The sequence below is a fragment of the Lagopus muta genome, chromosome Z (genome assembly GCF_023343835.1).
Source record: "Lagopus muta isolate bLagMut1 chromosome Z, bLagMut1 primary, whole genome shotgun sequence".
In the NCBI taxonomy this organism is placed as follows: domain Eukaryota; kingdom Metazoa; phylum Chordata; class Aves; order Galliformes; family Phasianidae; genus Lagopus; species Lagopus muta.
Window position 1 is genome coordinate 23,686,061 of NC_064472.1, and position 16,282 is coordinate 23,702,342.

Below are 16,282 nucleotides of genomic sequence, written 5' to 3' on the forward strand. Positions count from 1 at the left end.
AATGTAACTTAAAGTCAAAATTATGTAGGATCTGCAACATTTGTGTAGGATCTGCAACACCAGCACATTTTAATAGTACCTGAAACTATCAGCAATATAGAAAATACAAGCAAAATATTTAACATTGCAAAGTTTCTGTTACAGAAAGCTTGAATTCCATTAAAATAAGCTTCTGTACTAATGCGTCTACTGAATTTGTTATTATAACAAGTAACATAATAATAACATGATCCACCAGAGGGCACCAAGTAAACATATGGCAACCCAGCTTAGCTGGAAAAAAAAAAGAAGAGATATAATTCACTCCAAAACACACTGTAAAATACCTTTGCTCATTGCGGCTGAGTTGGACTAGATGACCTTTTGGGTTTGGTTACAACTCTGAAGATTCTGTGATTCCATGATCCTTGAGGGTACCTTCCAACTCAGGATATTCAATGAGCCTTTGATTACTGCCTCCGATGTTTCTTGTGGTGTGGAAAAACCTGAAATATAGAATTCTGTAATCAGTGAATGCAAATGCATTTAGATTCAGTGATACTGTAATCCAGAAATTTTGAAATAATCTTGTATGAGTATAAATTCAGTGTGCGAACACATCACTCCTGCAAGATTTTTCTGAGAAGATAATGCAACCTGGGGAAAGGCTGTTCAATGAATGAGTGTGGTGTATTTTCAAACAAAAAGAAGATAGAAAGAACTGAGGGCAAGAACTTGTACTAAGCCCTCCTCATACGACTTTTTTAAGGTAATTAATAAATGTTCATACGGTATGTGCTTTCTGTTGTCAGTTTCAAGGCCCTGCTGAGCTGTGCGTCACTGTTACTGTCTTTCTTTTCCTAACACAGTTACATGATCATCCTCCTCTGGAGCCCGTTTGTTTGCCTTCTCACTTGTTCGTATTCCCACAAGCTTATCTGGAGCAATCTACAAGCCTACTGTTCTTGTTTTCTTTTTTTCCATTAATCCTTCCTCTAAGATTACTTTTTAAATGCCATGTGTTGTAATAAGAGAAGAATTAGCTGATTGTACTTAAGGTGTTTTATACAGCAAAAAATGCATGTATTTTACAGCTTTACAAAGAAGCAAAGCAGCTTGAAACTTCTCTCTTCAGAAAACAGGCAGACAATCTCAAAATAAACTGGAACAGATCTACAACGGAGCTATGGACTTGGCCACTTCGAACATTGTATATGCCTTACACACAAATAAAAGATGTAAGCCAGGAGCCCTTATACACAGATACAAAACCACTTACAAGACTGAAGTTCAAGTGCTCTCGTTACATTTTGAAATCATTGCAGGGTTTGAAAAACCTGATCTCAAAAGACTGCTGGTACGAGTTCTCAGATCTCTCTGTAGATCATAGCAGTAGTTCAAACTTTTAGGGGAGGAACAACTGCCCATTTTTATCTGATGTTCTCAGAATTCTCCCACAGCCTATTCTTTTTATTATTATTTATTTATTTATTTATTAAACTTTTGAAAATCAGGACCTAGGATTCCACCTGACTTTGTAAGAGGTGTCTCCCTCAAGTCATGTTACTGGAGGAGTACTGATAGGCACTGTGAGTGTTTGCAGTACTTATAATGAGATATTCTTATCTGTAAGGAAAGAAAATTAGAACTAGCTCCTGTGAGAGATTGAAAGGGCCAGGAGGAAAACAGGCAAATTTCAAGAAACATCAGCTAAAATGGTAGCAATACAAATATTCGCTTTGTGATTGGGAGCCAGCAGGGACCCCAAAAGTAATAAACACAACAATTAATATATTGGTAAATTGATAACTGATGTCCTCAAGTTTATTTGCCCGTCAATGACCGGTTTTTTATCAGAAATGTGTATACAAGATGGTGAAAGATAGGAAATTCAAGTATCTGCTTCAGAAAATATTATGACAAACCATTTATTTTTCCCCTCTGCAAGATAAAAAGTATTGATTGTGAACTGTAACCTTTTGGAAATGAGTTCAGTTCTCAGGATGAAAAGGTTGGACTCTAGTAATGTAAGTTATGTCAGTAGACAGATAGACAGAAGGGCATTTTAACGAGCACAGATTATTTCTGAAACAGCGCTGGGGAAAGGAGAAGGAAATAGGATTGTAATATATATACTTTGTGGCCACTTGCATGCAAATTGCTGAATCTAAGCTGCATCGCTGTTCTGGGCATGGTGAGTGTCGTTAACACTGTAAATGGCACCTATCATTGTCAAACTGTCAGGTCCTGAGTTGTTTCCTTTTCACTTTTCCCATGCCCTTTGTCTTGCACTCGGCTTTTAAGTAACGTCTTGAACATTCAGCAACCTTGGAGCAGACCCGCAGCAAAGTCAGTGTGTGGTGGTGTCAAGAACCAGCAAACGGTAAATTGAGAACAGAATCATAGAATCGCGTGACTTGGAAAGGACCCTTAAAGGCAGTCTAGTCCGTGTCCCCTGCAGCGACAGGACCACGTATAGCTAGACCAGGCCACTCAGAGACTGTCCAGCCGGACCCTGAGTGTCTTCAGGGATGGGACACCCACCAACTCTGGGCAATCTGCTCCAGTGCCCCACCAACCTCACTGGAGAAAACTTCTCAAATGTCCACCCTTAATCTCCCTTCTTAATTTGAAAACATTTCCCTCTTTCCATCACCACAGACCCTGCTAAGGAGTCTGTCCCCTTCTTTCTGACAGTCCCCCTTTTGATGCTGACAGGCTACTCTCAGTTCTCCCCACGGCCTTCTCTCCTCCAGGCTGAACAGCCCCAGCTCTCAGCCCGTCCTCATAGGAGTGGGGTTCCATCTGCTGGGCCATTTCTGTGGCCCTTCTCCGGACGCACTCCTTCGGGCCCACATCTCTCCCGTACCGAGGACTCCACATCTGGACTCCTCAGCAGTAAGAATTACCAGAAGCAAAACAGAACAGAACTAGAGTTGCACGTACACGCAGAAAACGGCGGTGCCGGACGAACGCCAGCGGGCTGGAAAGCAGCCTGCTCAAGAACTGCGCTCCGACACTTCATAACTTTTTTTCCACTCCAGGGCACAAGAGATACGGTAGGCCCAGCCCCGGCCCGGTTGCCGCTCTGAGCGGCGTTGCCCGCCACCGTTCCCCGCCCGGACGAGACCCGGAGGGCACAACGCTCCGCCGCCGCCCTCTTCTCCCATCGCCCGGGCAGCGCCCCGGGCGAGAGAGGGGGCGGAGCGGGGCGGGGCGGGGCCAGCACCGAGCCACCCGCACGGCCCCGCCCCCGTCACGTGATCCGGCACCCGCCGCTTCCGGGAGGAGGTGTGGGAGTGCCGCGCCGGTAAGTTTGTCGGAGCGGCGGTATGTCCGGCAACGGGATCAGCTACGGCGAGCAGGGCGGGGAGGCGGCGCCCGAACTGGCGCAGGAGGCGGCGCCCACCACGGCCCCTTCGGTACCCGCGGCCTTCGGGCTCTTCAGCAGCGACACCAAGAAGTAAGGGGCCGGGCCAGGCGGGGGGAGCGCGGCGGAGCATGACCATCTGCGTGGCCGTGGGCGGAGCGGGGCGGCGGGAGTCGCGGGACGGCGCTTCGTGGCGCTGGGTGCCTCGTGCCGCGCTTCCGGGCCTCCGCAGCCGACCCCCTTTAAAACTGTGCTGTGCTTGTGCGGCTCCGTGTGATTGATGTCTGGAAGGGAAAAATGTACAGTCCTTCATCGTTTTCAGTAACCAGTTGTGATCACACTAAGTTTCGTTCTGCCTTAAAGCGTTTTTGGGTTTTTTTTTTTTTTTTTCTTTTAAAAAAGGCATTGGAAGTATTGTGGAAGCTGGAAGTGCAGAGGTCTGCCTTAAGGTGGGAGGGAGCCAGCAGCCAGGCAGTCTGTCAGAAATTAAAATGAGGAAATAAGGGTGGAAAGCCTTTCACTCCTTGAAAGAGAAGTGAGTTGGAGGGACAGACAGGACATGCAGTGGGATCAAGTGGTTTGCCGGGTGGGAATGATACCTTACAACACATTGGAAATCTATGCCTAGAGCAACAAGTAGAAAGGATCATAAACTGAAGCCTCGTGCACATTAGGAAATCAATCATCAGCTCTTCACTTTGATTGTTCTGCACAAAGAGAGCATCTGTGCTTAGAAACCTTGGCTGATGCGTTTTTTATGCCACAGTTAAGTAAATGGCAAGGCAAAGCTCCTGTGGCTGATGCGTCGCTCCTTGGGTCAGCTGTTGGTAGGCCTCATCACTTTGCTGCACAGCTGCACTCGTCTTCCCTGTTGGCCCAATGTTTGTTCTGCTTTTGTTCAAATGTTAAGTGATCTGCCATGGATGCCCCTCTTACCTGTGCCCTGTGTCTGATTCATGTTGTTTGCACCCTTCTCTTTTTGTCCCTTTCTGTAGAAACACTTTTGTGCATTATTTTTTTAATCATTGTTCTCATTCCTCTGTTCTGCAGAGGATAATAGCCCTGGTCATTGTTCATGGCCACAATTCTATGTATAAACTCACTTCATCCTAGATTTCACATTCTTTTGCAGGTTAAATATAGTGTTTTTCTAGCTGGAAAAAAACCAAAGTAATTTTAGCAGAAGCTGCCCAGTGGTTAGGGAGATTCAGCTCTGGCATCTCGAGGCTTAGTATATATGTGTGTGGCTTTCTATGAATATGAAAGAGCCAGAGTAGCTCAGGAGGTTGTGATTTGTGTAGCTTATTAATTATGGTTTCAGGCTTGCTTCTGTAGGTAAAGGATGGGAGAGGAGATCCCTGAAGAAGAGGCTTGGGAAGAAAGTAGGTTTTTGTTTCTTGGTTTTTGTAGCTGACAAACAAGTCTTTTCTGAAAGTAGAAGTTATCCTTGATTTTGAGCCTGTGTGGTAAACTCTTAATCTGCACTGGAGACGTGAGGAGTGAACACTGCAGGAGAGATTTTGCAAGTTTCATAGTGTGAAAAAGCCAACATTCTACTACTGGGCTGCAAGTGCAGATTGTTGATAGAGAAACAGGCTGTCTGCATTGTGCCATTTGGGGGGAAAAAAAAAAAAGTAGTAATTTATTCAACAAATTCCCCATATTCCATAATCAGAGCAAAAAAATATCCAGAATCTGGAGCTGAAATGGAGATCTCAGAACAGTGCTTGTAGCTCAGATGAACGTCCAGTTCGGCTGGGAGGGTAGGATTGAATATGCCCAATGCCACAGCTTAACTGCCAGTTTCGCCTCTTGGAAAGCATCTTGTTCCGTTCTCCCCCAGTCCCATAGCTGTCCCTTTTTCATAGGTCTGTACAATGGCCTCAGCAGCTGTGCTAAATGAAGTATAAAGGAGCACCAGTACCCCAGTATGCCTAAAAATTCCTGCAGCTGCTATGGTGTTGTAAGGACTGGGAGTGCCTGAACCTTATCTGTTACAGCACTAACTAGTACTTTGGTCTTTCCTGACCAGACTACCACCAGGAATTTTACTGACAGGCCCAGACCATGTACTTTTTGAGGATTTATAGCCCATCCTCTTTCCTGCGGATAGGTAGTTAACAAATCTGCTGCTTGTCCTATCGCCTACAATGAATCTGATATCAACAGGAGATCATCAGTATAATGATACAAAATAACATTATCAAGTTTCCTCCAATCAGCCAGGTCACTAAATTATGACAGCACGTTGGAGAATGCATGTACTCCTATGGCAGGACCTGAAAGTCCACTGCTTGCCTCCCCATGTAAATGCAAACTGATCGTGTGATTCTTTAGCAATTGGAATACTGAAGAATGCATTTGCCAAATCTAGGACACAATGGTAAGTTTTCATCTCTCTACTCAATATATCCATTAGGGAGGCAATACTGGGTATGGCCGCATGAATAGGTGGCATGACCTTATTTAACTCTCTGTAGTCCACCGTCATTCTCCATGTTCCATCTCACTTCTACACTGGCCATATAGGGGAGTTATACAGGCTATGTGGAGGTCGTAAAATGCCTGCTTTTTCTAATTCCTGCACTGTTCTTGATATTTCATCTTACCACCTGGGAATCTTTGTTGTCTTACATTAGTAATCCGGCACAGTTTTGGCAGGCAAATGGGCTCATGCTTCACGTGGCCTCTCAATATTGCCTGCACCGCCTGGACACTAATACACCTTTGTTGGAGTCTGAACTCTTCCACAGTCGTTTGGAGAGCCACACTCCATAAACATATCTATGCCCAGGATGTATTCTTGAGGCAATAGATACGTTACACTCCCAGGGTGGGAGACACCCAAACCCCAATTTCCAGCAGGTCTGGGTGACTAGAATAGTCTGTCTCCCAAAACCTCCAATCATTACTCTATTACCATTAAATCTAGTTGGATCTCCATGGATTATTGATGTTTCTGCCCCTGTATCTACAGTGCCATAACTCTTTGAGTATTCTTTTGAGACCAGAAAATCGTCAATTCCATGTAGTACCTCTGATCCCTTCTGGAGCCCCTAGGGGGACTAACATTGCTTGTCACACCATCAGCTGTGCTATGGTCAAATCTTTTGTTTCTGATGGCCCGAGACACCTGAGGGGGCTTCTTTTTTTTAATTAGGAATTATGAAATCCTCTAGGTTCCATGTTGATGTTGGTACTCTATCTATAACTCTTACCCTCGTTTTTTTAGGGTAATTTTGAAATTTCTGATCATCCTTCTGCTGTCTCCAAAGCTGAAGGAGGATGTGATTGGGCTGGCAGTCAATTTTTGCGAATTGGACCCCAGCCCGGATAAGATCGTTAAACATTTGCTTCCTGGAAACCCTTACAGGCCCCAGTTGAGGATTTCGTAGAACTAGCTTCTTAATTTTAATTACTGGAAGTACCTTCCTGTACTGCTCAAATATTGAGCCTGGTCCACAAGTGCTGTGTCTTCCCCATGTCTGTAACTAATTGGGCAGCCTGTTGGACCACAGACTCTGAGGCCACTAGGGGGTTCAGTGTAGAAGCTAGGGTCCCATATAGATGGTAAGGGGTCTGTTGTAAGATCAAGTATCTCATACCTGCTGAAAATCTTAACATATCTGGACTTTCGAATGAGTCTTCATATATTCCCTCCCTTATGCCCAGTTTGCAAATGTAATTTTGAAGGTCCTCCATGTATTTAATGGCATATCTCATTTGTTTGGCAGTACCATTAGTTGCCATTAGCCAATTGGTTTTCATTAGTACATTGGATGCCTGCATATAATCTTTGCCTAAGAGCAGGGTGCATCGTCATGGTGGCCGGTTTAGATATTGCTGGCCCATGAACCATGATGCCTTCTGCCCCTGAATCCCGTAGTCTTAGTAACCAAGTTGGTACACTTTCTTTTGGTTCCTGCCAGAATTGTTGTACCATGTCCATTAATTCTGTTGGCATGTACGTCCTAGCTGCTACGTGTAAATGTGTCTGGGCAGACAGCCACTGATCAGGGGGCACCCCTGCTGGTCTATCTTGTATTTTCTTTGTTTTTTGGGTTATAATAGGATGGAGCTCTAGGGAATCCGTCACAGGGGGAGCCTCTAGATCTGATTTAGGATTTTTATTTGCCTGCTCAAGAGCCAGGTCCGTTGTTTCAGAAATGTGGTCATTATAATTGAAATACAGACCTGGCCTATTAGAAGATGCAAAATTGTTTTTTTTTCCCTTTTAGTATACTCAGTTGCTGTTCTAATTTTTCAGTACGATCTTTCAATAGCTGGTTTTCACTTTCTAAAGTATTGGCTCTCATTTCAGCTTGGTTTAAAGCATTCAACAGTGGCCACGCCATTGTAGAGGCAACTAACTGCCGTTCTTTTGGAATTAGTATGTCTTTATCTAGGCCTTGAAAATCTGCCGCCATGCAGAATGGGGAAATATTCCCCATAATTCACTGGGGACCCCATTTTTCCATTATGGTTGCCAACGCATAATAAGGGGAACCCAGAAATCCTGCAATCTGTGCAGGGATCATTTTATCTTGGAGGGTAATGTTCTCCTCCCTGACCCACTTTATAGATATTCCAAAGAAAAGACATTATATATTTTCTAGTCTATTTGGCATGCTTGGCTTGCCAAGTTTAAGATCAATAAGTATACAGACGTAGTAAAGTATTGGATGATCAAGAAGTATACAGAGAAGTTAGGCTAGTAAGATTATCACATTGGAAAAGATAATCAGAGATAAATGAAAAGTGCTCACAAGAAGTGATCTCTAGAGAGAGATCCTTCCTCAGTGGCATTCAGCCCTTAAATGGGATCTAGGAGAGGTGGAGTCAGGCTCCACCCCTTCTGATCACACAGGTGAATTGCATTCACCTGTGCTCCCCTGGCTGACTCAGTGCTTGCCTCAGGTGGTCAATCAGAGGTTCAGGCCATGATCCAACAGTTCCCATACACCCTCAGCACAGGGACAGGCACATAAGGTATGTCCTAGAACATCACTTGTCTGTTGATCCAGAGATCCACACTTGCCTGCTGCAAGTCTGATGTCTAAGGTCAGCCTCATATAAACTAATTGTAACTTTTTAAAACTTACTCAGTAAAAATACACAGCTGAAGTGCTTCCTACCTGAACGTTTTAAGTTCTTGGTAGCGTGAAGAGCCCATGTTTCTTTCTCTCCTGCTAAAGCTTCCTTTTTTAGCTTTAGCAATTCTATGATTCATTCATAAATTTTCAATTCCAAATAGAGTCTTTATTTAATGGGCATGGTATTTTCTCAGCATGTCAGTATTGTGGTTTGATTGAGACGTGTTTTCAGTATTGAAAATGCTCCAGGGTCTTGAACTTCTGTCATGTAATCTTGCATTGGAATAAGTGGAATTGTGAGAAGATCAATGAGGATGATCTTTGAAACAGACAATAGTATGCCACAAAGAAGTGGCTACAGATTGAATGTGCAAATATCACATTTCTTGCTATTTAATGCATTGTATATGTCCAGTGCAATTAAAAAAATCTGAGATTGTCAAAATAGAATATAGATCTACTTTAGTCAGGTAACCATGTAAATATTCAGGACAACAAAGTGAGAAAAGATGGAAATTTTCTAAACCCTTTTGTAATAATTATCATTAAGTATAGTATATACATAAGGAACTGTTATCCTACTTGCTAGTTTTGTCTGAAGTGGAACTGTTCTTAAATAAGAAGTTTCACAACAAAGATGAGGTTAGGGCTGGCTTTTATTCAGATTATTGAATCCTGGCTGAAAAGACAAATATGACTTGCCATTGGCAGGTATTTATTACTTTAAAAAAAAGTTGAAAGAACACAAGATTGAACTTTTGATAATTAGATCATTTCAAATAAATGCCACGTACCTGGAGGTGTTCAAGGCCAAGCTGTGTGGGGCCCTGGCGCCTGATCTGGTGTCTGATTAAGTGTCTGGTGTTGAAACAAGATGGTCTATAATGTCCTTTCCAACCCAAGCCATTCTGTGATTTTATGAAATAAGAAATAGATGTGGCATTCAGAGGATGGCACATTTGTCTTTGTGCTCATCTTTTCAATATCTCAGTAGCTGAATTATTAGAACATTTTCTGTACCTGAGATGAGTCAGTCTAATCTGCATGAAATGGACCCATTGCATGACTGGAGGTGGCTATGCTTCTCCTTCAACTTTCCTTCCCCCACATTCATCACATGAGCTGACATATGATTCTATGTATGGTATTCCTTTACACACCTTGTGTGATTACATTGTAGGGTCATATTCATATGCCCTGGTAGGTAGTCTTGTATTTACCTGTGAATTGATTATATCCAAGGCACAGATCTCTCTACCTGTTCCAAATGTACATAAATTTATATTCCCCAAAATTCTGAAGAAGAAGAAAATGCATCAGGTTGTTGATTACCAGAATAATGGAGATGGCACATACACTCTAAACAGGAGTATTCAGGGGAAAAATTTTAAGAGCTGAGAGGTCAAGAAAGTCATAGACTGTATGGACCTGTGGACCATAGACTTCTCCTCCGTTGTCTAGATTGGTAGAGTTGATGGAGTAGGAACTGTTTAGGTAGAAGACTGTCAAAATTATCTCTGTAGCATGGATAGTTTCATAGAATGGTGAAAAGATGGAAGGGACCTTTGGAAATCATCTGGTCCAACTTCTGCTACAAGCAGAGACTCCCAGAGCAGGGTGCACAAGGCGACACCCAGGTGACTTTTGAAGATTTCTGAGGAGACTCTACAACTGGGTGACCTGTGCAGGTGCTCCATCATCTGCACAGCACAGAAGTGCTGCCTAGTATTCAGAGGGAGCCTCCTGCATTCTAGTTTGCCTCTCATCCTGTACTGAGCACCACTTGAAAGAGCCTGTTTTCATCTTCTTTGTGCCTTCCATTCAGGTATTCATAGGCATAGAAGAGGAAGAGATGCTTCCTGAGCTTCCTCCAGGCTGAATAGCACCAGCTCTCTCTGTATGACCTCATGGGAAAAAATGTTCTATTCCCTATATCATTTTTGTGACCCTCCATTTGTACTCTGTCCAGTGTGTCCATGTCTCTCTCGGAGTGGGAGACCTAGTGCTTTAGGTGTGGCTGTATTAATGCTGAGTGGGCAAAAAATGGGTGAATGGTGTCCCTTAGAGGTCCATCCTGAATCTGACACTTTTTAATATATTTATCAATAACCTAGATGATGGGATCAAGTACATCCTCAGCAAGTTTGGAAACTATACCAAGCGAGTGCTGCAGTTAGAATCGTGGAACATCCTGTGTTGGAAGGAACCCATGGGGATCACTGAGTCAAACTCCAGGTTCCATATAGGAGCACACAAAAACCCAGGCACATAACTGAGAGCATTGTCCACTGAAGGCTCAGTGCTATGAATCTGATAATATGCTAGAGGGGAGGGATGCCATTCAGAGGGACATGGACAAGCTTGAAAAGTGGGCCCATGTGAACTAAATGAGGCTCAAAAGTGTTGCAGTTGATTGTGTCAACACCAGGTAGTTGTATAGACTGGGAGAAATCCTTGTGAGCAGACCTATCTAGACAGAGTTAGAGATTTTTGGCAGATGAAAAGCTTGACGTGAACCAGCAGTGTGCATTTGCAGCACGAAAGGCCAGCTGTCTACATTTGGACTACATCCAAGGAGAGGCGGTCAGCAAGGAGAGGAAGGTGACTGTCCTCCTCTGTCCTGTCCTTGAGTGGCCCCACCTTCAATACTGTGACCAGGCCTGGGGCCTCCAGCACAAGAAAGACATAGATCTTATTGGGTTGAGTCTAGAGGAGACCACAAAGATGATCAGAGGACTGAGACATCTCCTTCAAACTGAAGTTTGAAGGAGTTGGGCTTGTTTATCTCGGAGAAGGCTCCAAAAGACCTCATTGTGGCCTTCTGGTATGTAAAAGCTTATAAATAGGCCAGAGACCAACCTTTTCCATGGGTATATAGCAATAGTTTAAAGCCATTCCCTTTTCTCATGAAAGAGGGTATATTTGGATTGTATATTGGGAATCTTTTTTTTTCAGGGTGGTGAGACACTGGCGCACTCTAGCTGCCGAGAGAAGCTGTGGGTGCCCATCTCAAAGGTGTTCAAGACCAGGTTGGATGAGGCCCTGGCTAGTCTGATGTGGTGGTTGGTAACCTGCCCGTGATAGTGTTGGAACTGGGTGTTTTAAGAACACTTCAAGCCAAGCCACTTTGTGATTCTATGCTTGTGTGAAGGATTGCTTTACTTGACCTGCTGGTAATGTTTTGCCTAACACAGCCAAGAATACTGTTAGCCTTTTTAGCAGCAAGGACATGCTGCTGACTCGTATTCAACTTGGTGCCCACCAAAACTTGAGGTCCTTACCTGCAGAGCATCTTTCCTTCTGTTTGTGTGGCACATATGCGTCAGCTGCTACCCCCAGTTTCCTGCATCCTTGAAATCACTGAGACTGCCCTCTACCCCACTGTTCAGATTGTTAATGAAGATGTTAATCAGGACCCAGTACTGACTCTGTAGGTACAACTAACTATGCTTTACACAACTAATCACTACGCTCCACATCCAGCCATTCAGCCAGTTTCTGATCTACCTTACTGTTTCTTCACCCAGCCCATACCTCAGCAGTTTTACTATGAGGATCTTACGGGGGGCAGCATCAAAGGCCTTACCGAAGTCCAGGAAGACAATATTCACTGTAGTGTGCAGTTGTGCAGTGTAGTTTGATGTAGATTGCCACAGTTAATGGGATATTTTTATCCTTACAGTATGTAATGTTGCTGCATGTAAAATGATAAAAAGTCTAACCACTTCCTGATTTTAAAGAAAAAAAACAGAGAGAGAATTAGTTTGCAGAATCCACGTTGGTTGCTTATGCTACACTGATGCTATTATTGCCTACCCCTGTTAATTCCATGTGCATAGAGGATTTTCGTGTACATTAATTGCTTTGTAATAAAAAAGTACACTAATGTTAGGTTCTTTGAGGCAATGTGAATTCAACAATGTAGCTAGCTGTTGCTTTATCTGAATCCAATGTAAAAAAAAATTACGAGTAAACCCAATGAGGAACATCAGCAGGTACTCAGAAGTATAGTATTGAAACAGATGGCAAAATTTGTAATAATCATTTTGAGCTTAACTGATTTGTATCTTTAAGCTATACTCCTGCCAAACAAAATACAAGTGTAATTTATTAGAATTTTTTTCCTGCGGATCTGTATTAAGCATTCGGTTGAACTACTCATTGGGAAACTCAGCAGGGCTGTAAAACCCCTTTTCTTTTTTTTCTTTTTTTTCTTTTTTTTTTCTGCTGCGATATGCAAGCTTGTTTTGGAGAGAGTTGATCTGAGGTGGTGATTTTATTAAGGTACTCATTCCCCAGTTCCCTGTGCACAAGACTCTTCCAAATTCATCAAAGCTAAAAACTTGCTTTCAACAGCTGCCAGAGATGTTCTTGGAGTCTTCAGCTAATCTAGGTTTACCTTAGCATATCCTGTTCAACCAGTCATGGAAAGCTTGTATAGACTTCTGTTTATGAAATTCTTGGAGGAGAGTCCAGGCCTAATAATCAAACTCGATGCATACAGTAGCTCATTGGCATGTCCATTCTATTTTCCCATCTGTTACAATGGCACTGTGCCCACTGATATGGTGATATGCCAACCTCAGCAGGGTGCACAAGCCAGTGAAGAGGCATGGTTTGGGTAAAAAGGCAACTCTAGAAGATAAAATCTGATCCCAATGGTCAGTACAACAATAGGAACAAAATGCAGAGTGTGAACAGAAGCAGTATTGCAGAGCACTTCCCCAGTTGAAATGGATAGGATCTGTTGGAAAGTGACACACAGTGGGTATGTTCTTATGTCCATGCTCTTGGCACATATGAGAATGTAAGGCAATGAACTGTTGACTTACTGTGATTTTTCTGTAATGTAGTGACTGATTTTTATATTTTTCAAGCCCTAGGTTTTTGCTGTTGGTGTGTTTTGTTTGTTTGTTTGTTTTCCAGAAACAAGAGTTTAAGGTCTTCACTGTGGTTTCTAAATATTTACTGTACTTATGTAACATATTTGCTGTAGACAGTATGATCTGCTTGGTGAATGACATTAAAAATGTTTTTCAGTAAGCATTGTTACAAGGCTGACACTTGCAAAAAAAAGTTCTGCTTTTCTCAATATTATCCTAGCCTATGTTCCATCTTGCTCATAGTAGTTTTCGTGAGAAAATTAGAATTCCTTAGTTAAATATTTTTGGTGTTCTGGTAGAAAATGAAGAGTGGTACATTATAATGCTCTTAAGCAGTATTTCTGAAATTTGGCATATATCAGTGAATATCCTGACACTGTTGTAGATTCTGTCAGTGACAACACCATTTTTTTTACAGGTATCTACAGGAAGCAGTAGCGTTTTCAGGAATGCTGGAAATATTAAGTTCTTACTCTCCTAACTCTTCTCACATCTATTAATGTCTTTAAGTGTGTCTATGAATTCTGAACTGTGGCCTGCTCCAAGGCAGGCTAAAAATGGACACAGTTACGGAGATGGCGGTGATGGTTCAGGTGCCACTTCTTCAGACTTTAGGAAGCTGGTCTCTGTTGCCAAAAAAGATTTTTCACTTGCAGAAACATTGCTGTAGCTTTGAAGGTGTTGGTGCTATCAGAATAAGTTATAAGCAGTGGTCTTGCATGATTGTTTGAAGGGATGACAAAAATAATCTTTCTTTCCAGTGGGGAAGTAGGGTCTCCAACAATTTCAGAGGCATTAGATGATCTCCAATTAAATCACAGTCCTCTCCAGAAGGTCTTTCAAACTACTATGTCGTATTGCTGTCTGGTTAGAGCTTTTGAAGTGTAGGTTGTTCACTGAAGTTGGCAGTAGCAGCATCTTCTGGATGTTCCTGCACTGATTTGCTCAAGCATAGGTCAAGTAGCAGCGTAACTTGTCAGCAATGACTAGGAAACGTATTAATTTCATGTATTTCTATATTTTTGCTTACTAAGGATGAGACTACCTACACTGTGTAATGACGTGTGTTTTGAGAAGCTACTGGCAAAATAGTCATTTAAGGAGTTAATTATCTTGGTCAGCTAACTGTAACCTGCCTTGTTCTTCTCTGTGACACTCAGACATACATGATAGTGTTTTTCCTTGCATCTCTGTAGGCTACATTTTAAAAATATGCTACTCAGAATGTGAATTTTGTATTTCTTTTTCAGATTGAAAAGAAAGTTAGGTGAGGCTGAAAAGGAAGTAGGTGATATCTCATCATTTCTCTTTAAATCTCAGTATAATTGACTTGTCTCCCTTAAAATAATAGTTGAATTCTAAGGTAAGATTATGAACTAAAAATATGTTATAATGAGAAAGGGTGGCAATACTGAATAGCACCACAAGATGTCATTCGAACAGTTTGTGCAATAGAATGAAATGCTCACAGTGAAACAGAGATTTCTTAATTTCCTGCTGAAAAAAGAACTCAAATCATCAGCAGAATAAACTCAAATCATAGCATGTATTCACTTCATTTTTCCATGTTGTATGGCTTTGAAATCAATTTGTGGTTCTCTTGTCAGTGTTGTATGCAGGCTTGTTCAGGCAATTGCATGAACTCTAGACTAGAGTAAACAAATTTATTTTAAAGATTTTACAGTGCCTGTAGACTGAAAGGGGGGAGAGTGGGGGAGGGAACCCTGATTTTTATGAAGGGAAAGGACATAGAGAGTGTTAAGGTATTTCTTGAACTCCAGCAGTTCAGGGCAGTGCCCACTGCCTTGGGCAGTCTGTTCCATGTCTACCACCTACTGGAGCAGAACCATTTCCTAATACCCCCAGACCTTCCCCTGATGCAGCTCCATGCCATTCCCTCAGCTCCTGTTACTGTCACCAGAGAGAACAGGCCTCTCCTCAGCCTTCTCTGCTCTGGGCCGAACAATCCAGGAGACTTCAGCTGCTTCTCATTCGTGTTACCCTCCAGACCCTTTATCATCTTTGTAACCCTGCTTTGGACATTCTGTCCTTCTTATATTGTGGCACGCAAACCGTATCCAGTGCTGGAGGTGTGGTTACACAGAGCAGTGTGTGGCAATCCCTCCCCTCTTGCACCTACAGAGGAATAACCACATGCACATGCATCAGTATTCAGCTTAGGGGATGACTTGCTGGAGAGGAGCACTGCAGGGAAGGACCTGGGTGTTCTAGTGGACAGCAGGTTGGCTATGAACCAGCAATGTGCCCTTGTGGCCAAAAAAGCCAATGGTATCCTCAGGTGTTGTCTTGATCCAGTTATAGGAGGGAGAGAAGGTTTTTTTTAATGTGTGTATACCTGGAAGTAAGATTAAAACACAACAGGTCAGTTGTTTGCCAGACCAGTTTTATTAGAAATCCTAGTCACTAAGATGGGGAGGGGAAGACAGACAGTCATCCCCCAGACTCCTGTGTGAAGCTGGAGTTACTTGGTCGTGGACCAGGTTTTCTGCCATTAACACTCCTAGACACTCTCTTTGGAAGGCAACCATCTTCAAATAAATGCTTTCAAATGTAAAATTGTCCACACAGTGATGTTGATTGTCACATGGTGACATCCACCACTCACGCCCTATGTAAGTTAGAGTCTTGCAAAAAATGCCTCAGAAAGTGAAGGAAGAAGGGCTCAGATAGGTGCATTAAAAAGAGTGACCAGCGGGTTGAGGGAGGTGATCTATCTCCTCTACTCTGCCATGGTGAGGCCACATTTAGAATACTGTGTCCAGTTCTGGGATCCCCAGTTCAGAAAAAGCTGGGGATCTCCTAGGAGAAGTCCATCTGAGAGCAACAAAGATGACCGAGGACCTGGAGCATGTCCTTTGGGAGGAAAGGCTGAGTAACCTGGATCTGTTCAGCCTGGGGAAGACTGAAGGGAGTTCTGGTTAATGTTTATAAACATC

General features: G+C 42.9%; 1 protein-coding gene across 1 annotated transcript in view; it reads left to right on the forward strand.

Moving 5' to 3' along the window:
* Positions 1-3,228: 3,228 nt before the first annotated feature.
* Positions 3,229-16,282, forward strand: part of AP3B1 (adaptor related protein complex 3 subunit beta 1) — a 159,957-nt gene continuing 146,903 nt past the window's right edge. The window contains exon 1 of the mRNA XM_048932545.1: positions 3,229-3,442. Within this exon, the coding sequence (XP_048788502.1) occupies positions 3,312-3,442 (131 nt within the window). The 5' untranslated portion in view covers positions 3,229-3,311. The remainder of the gene's footprint in view (positions 3,443-16,282) is intronic.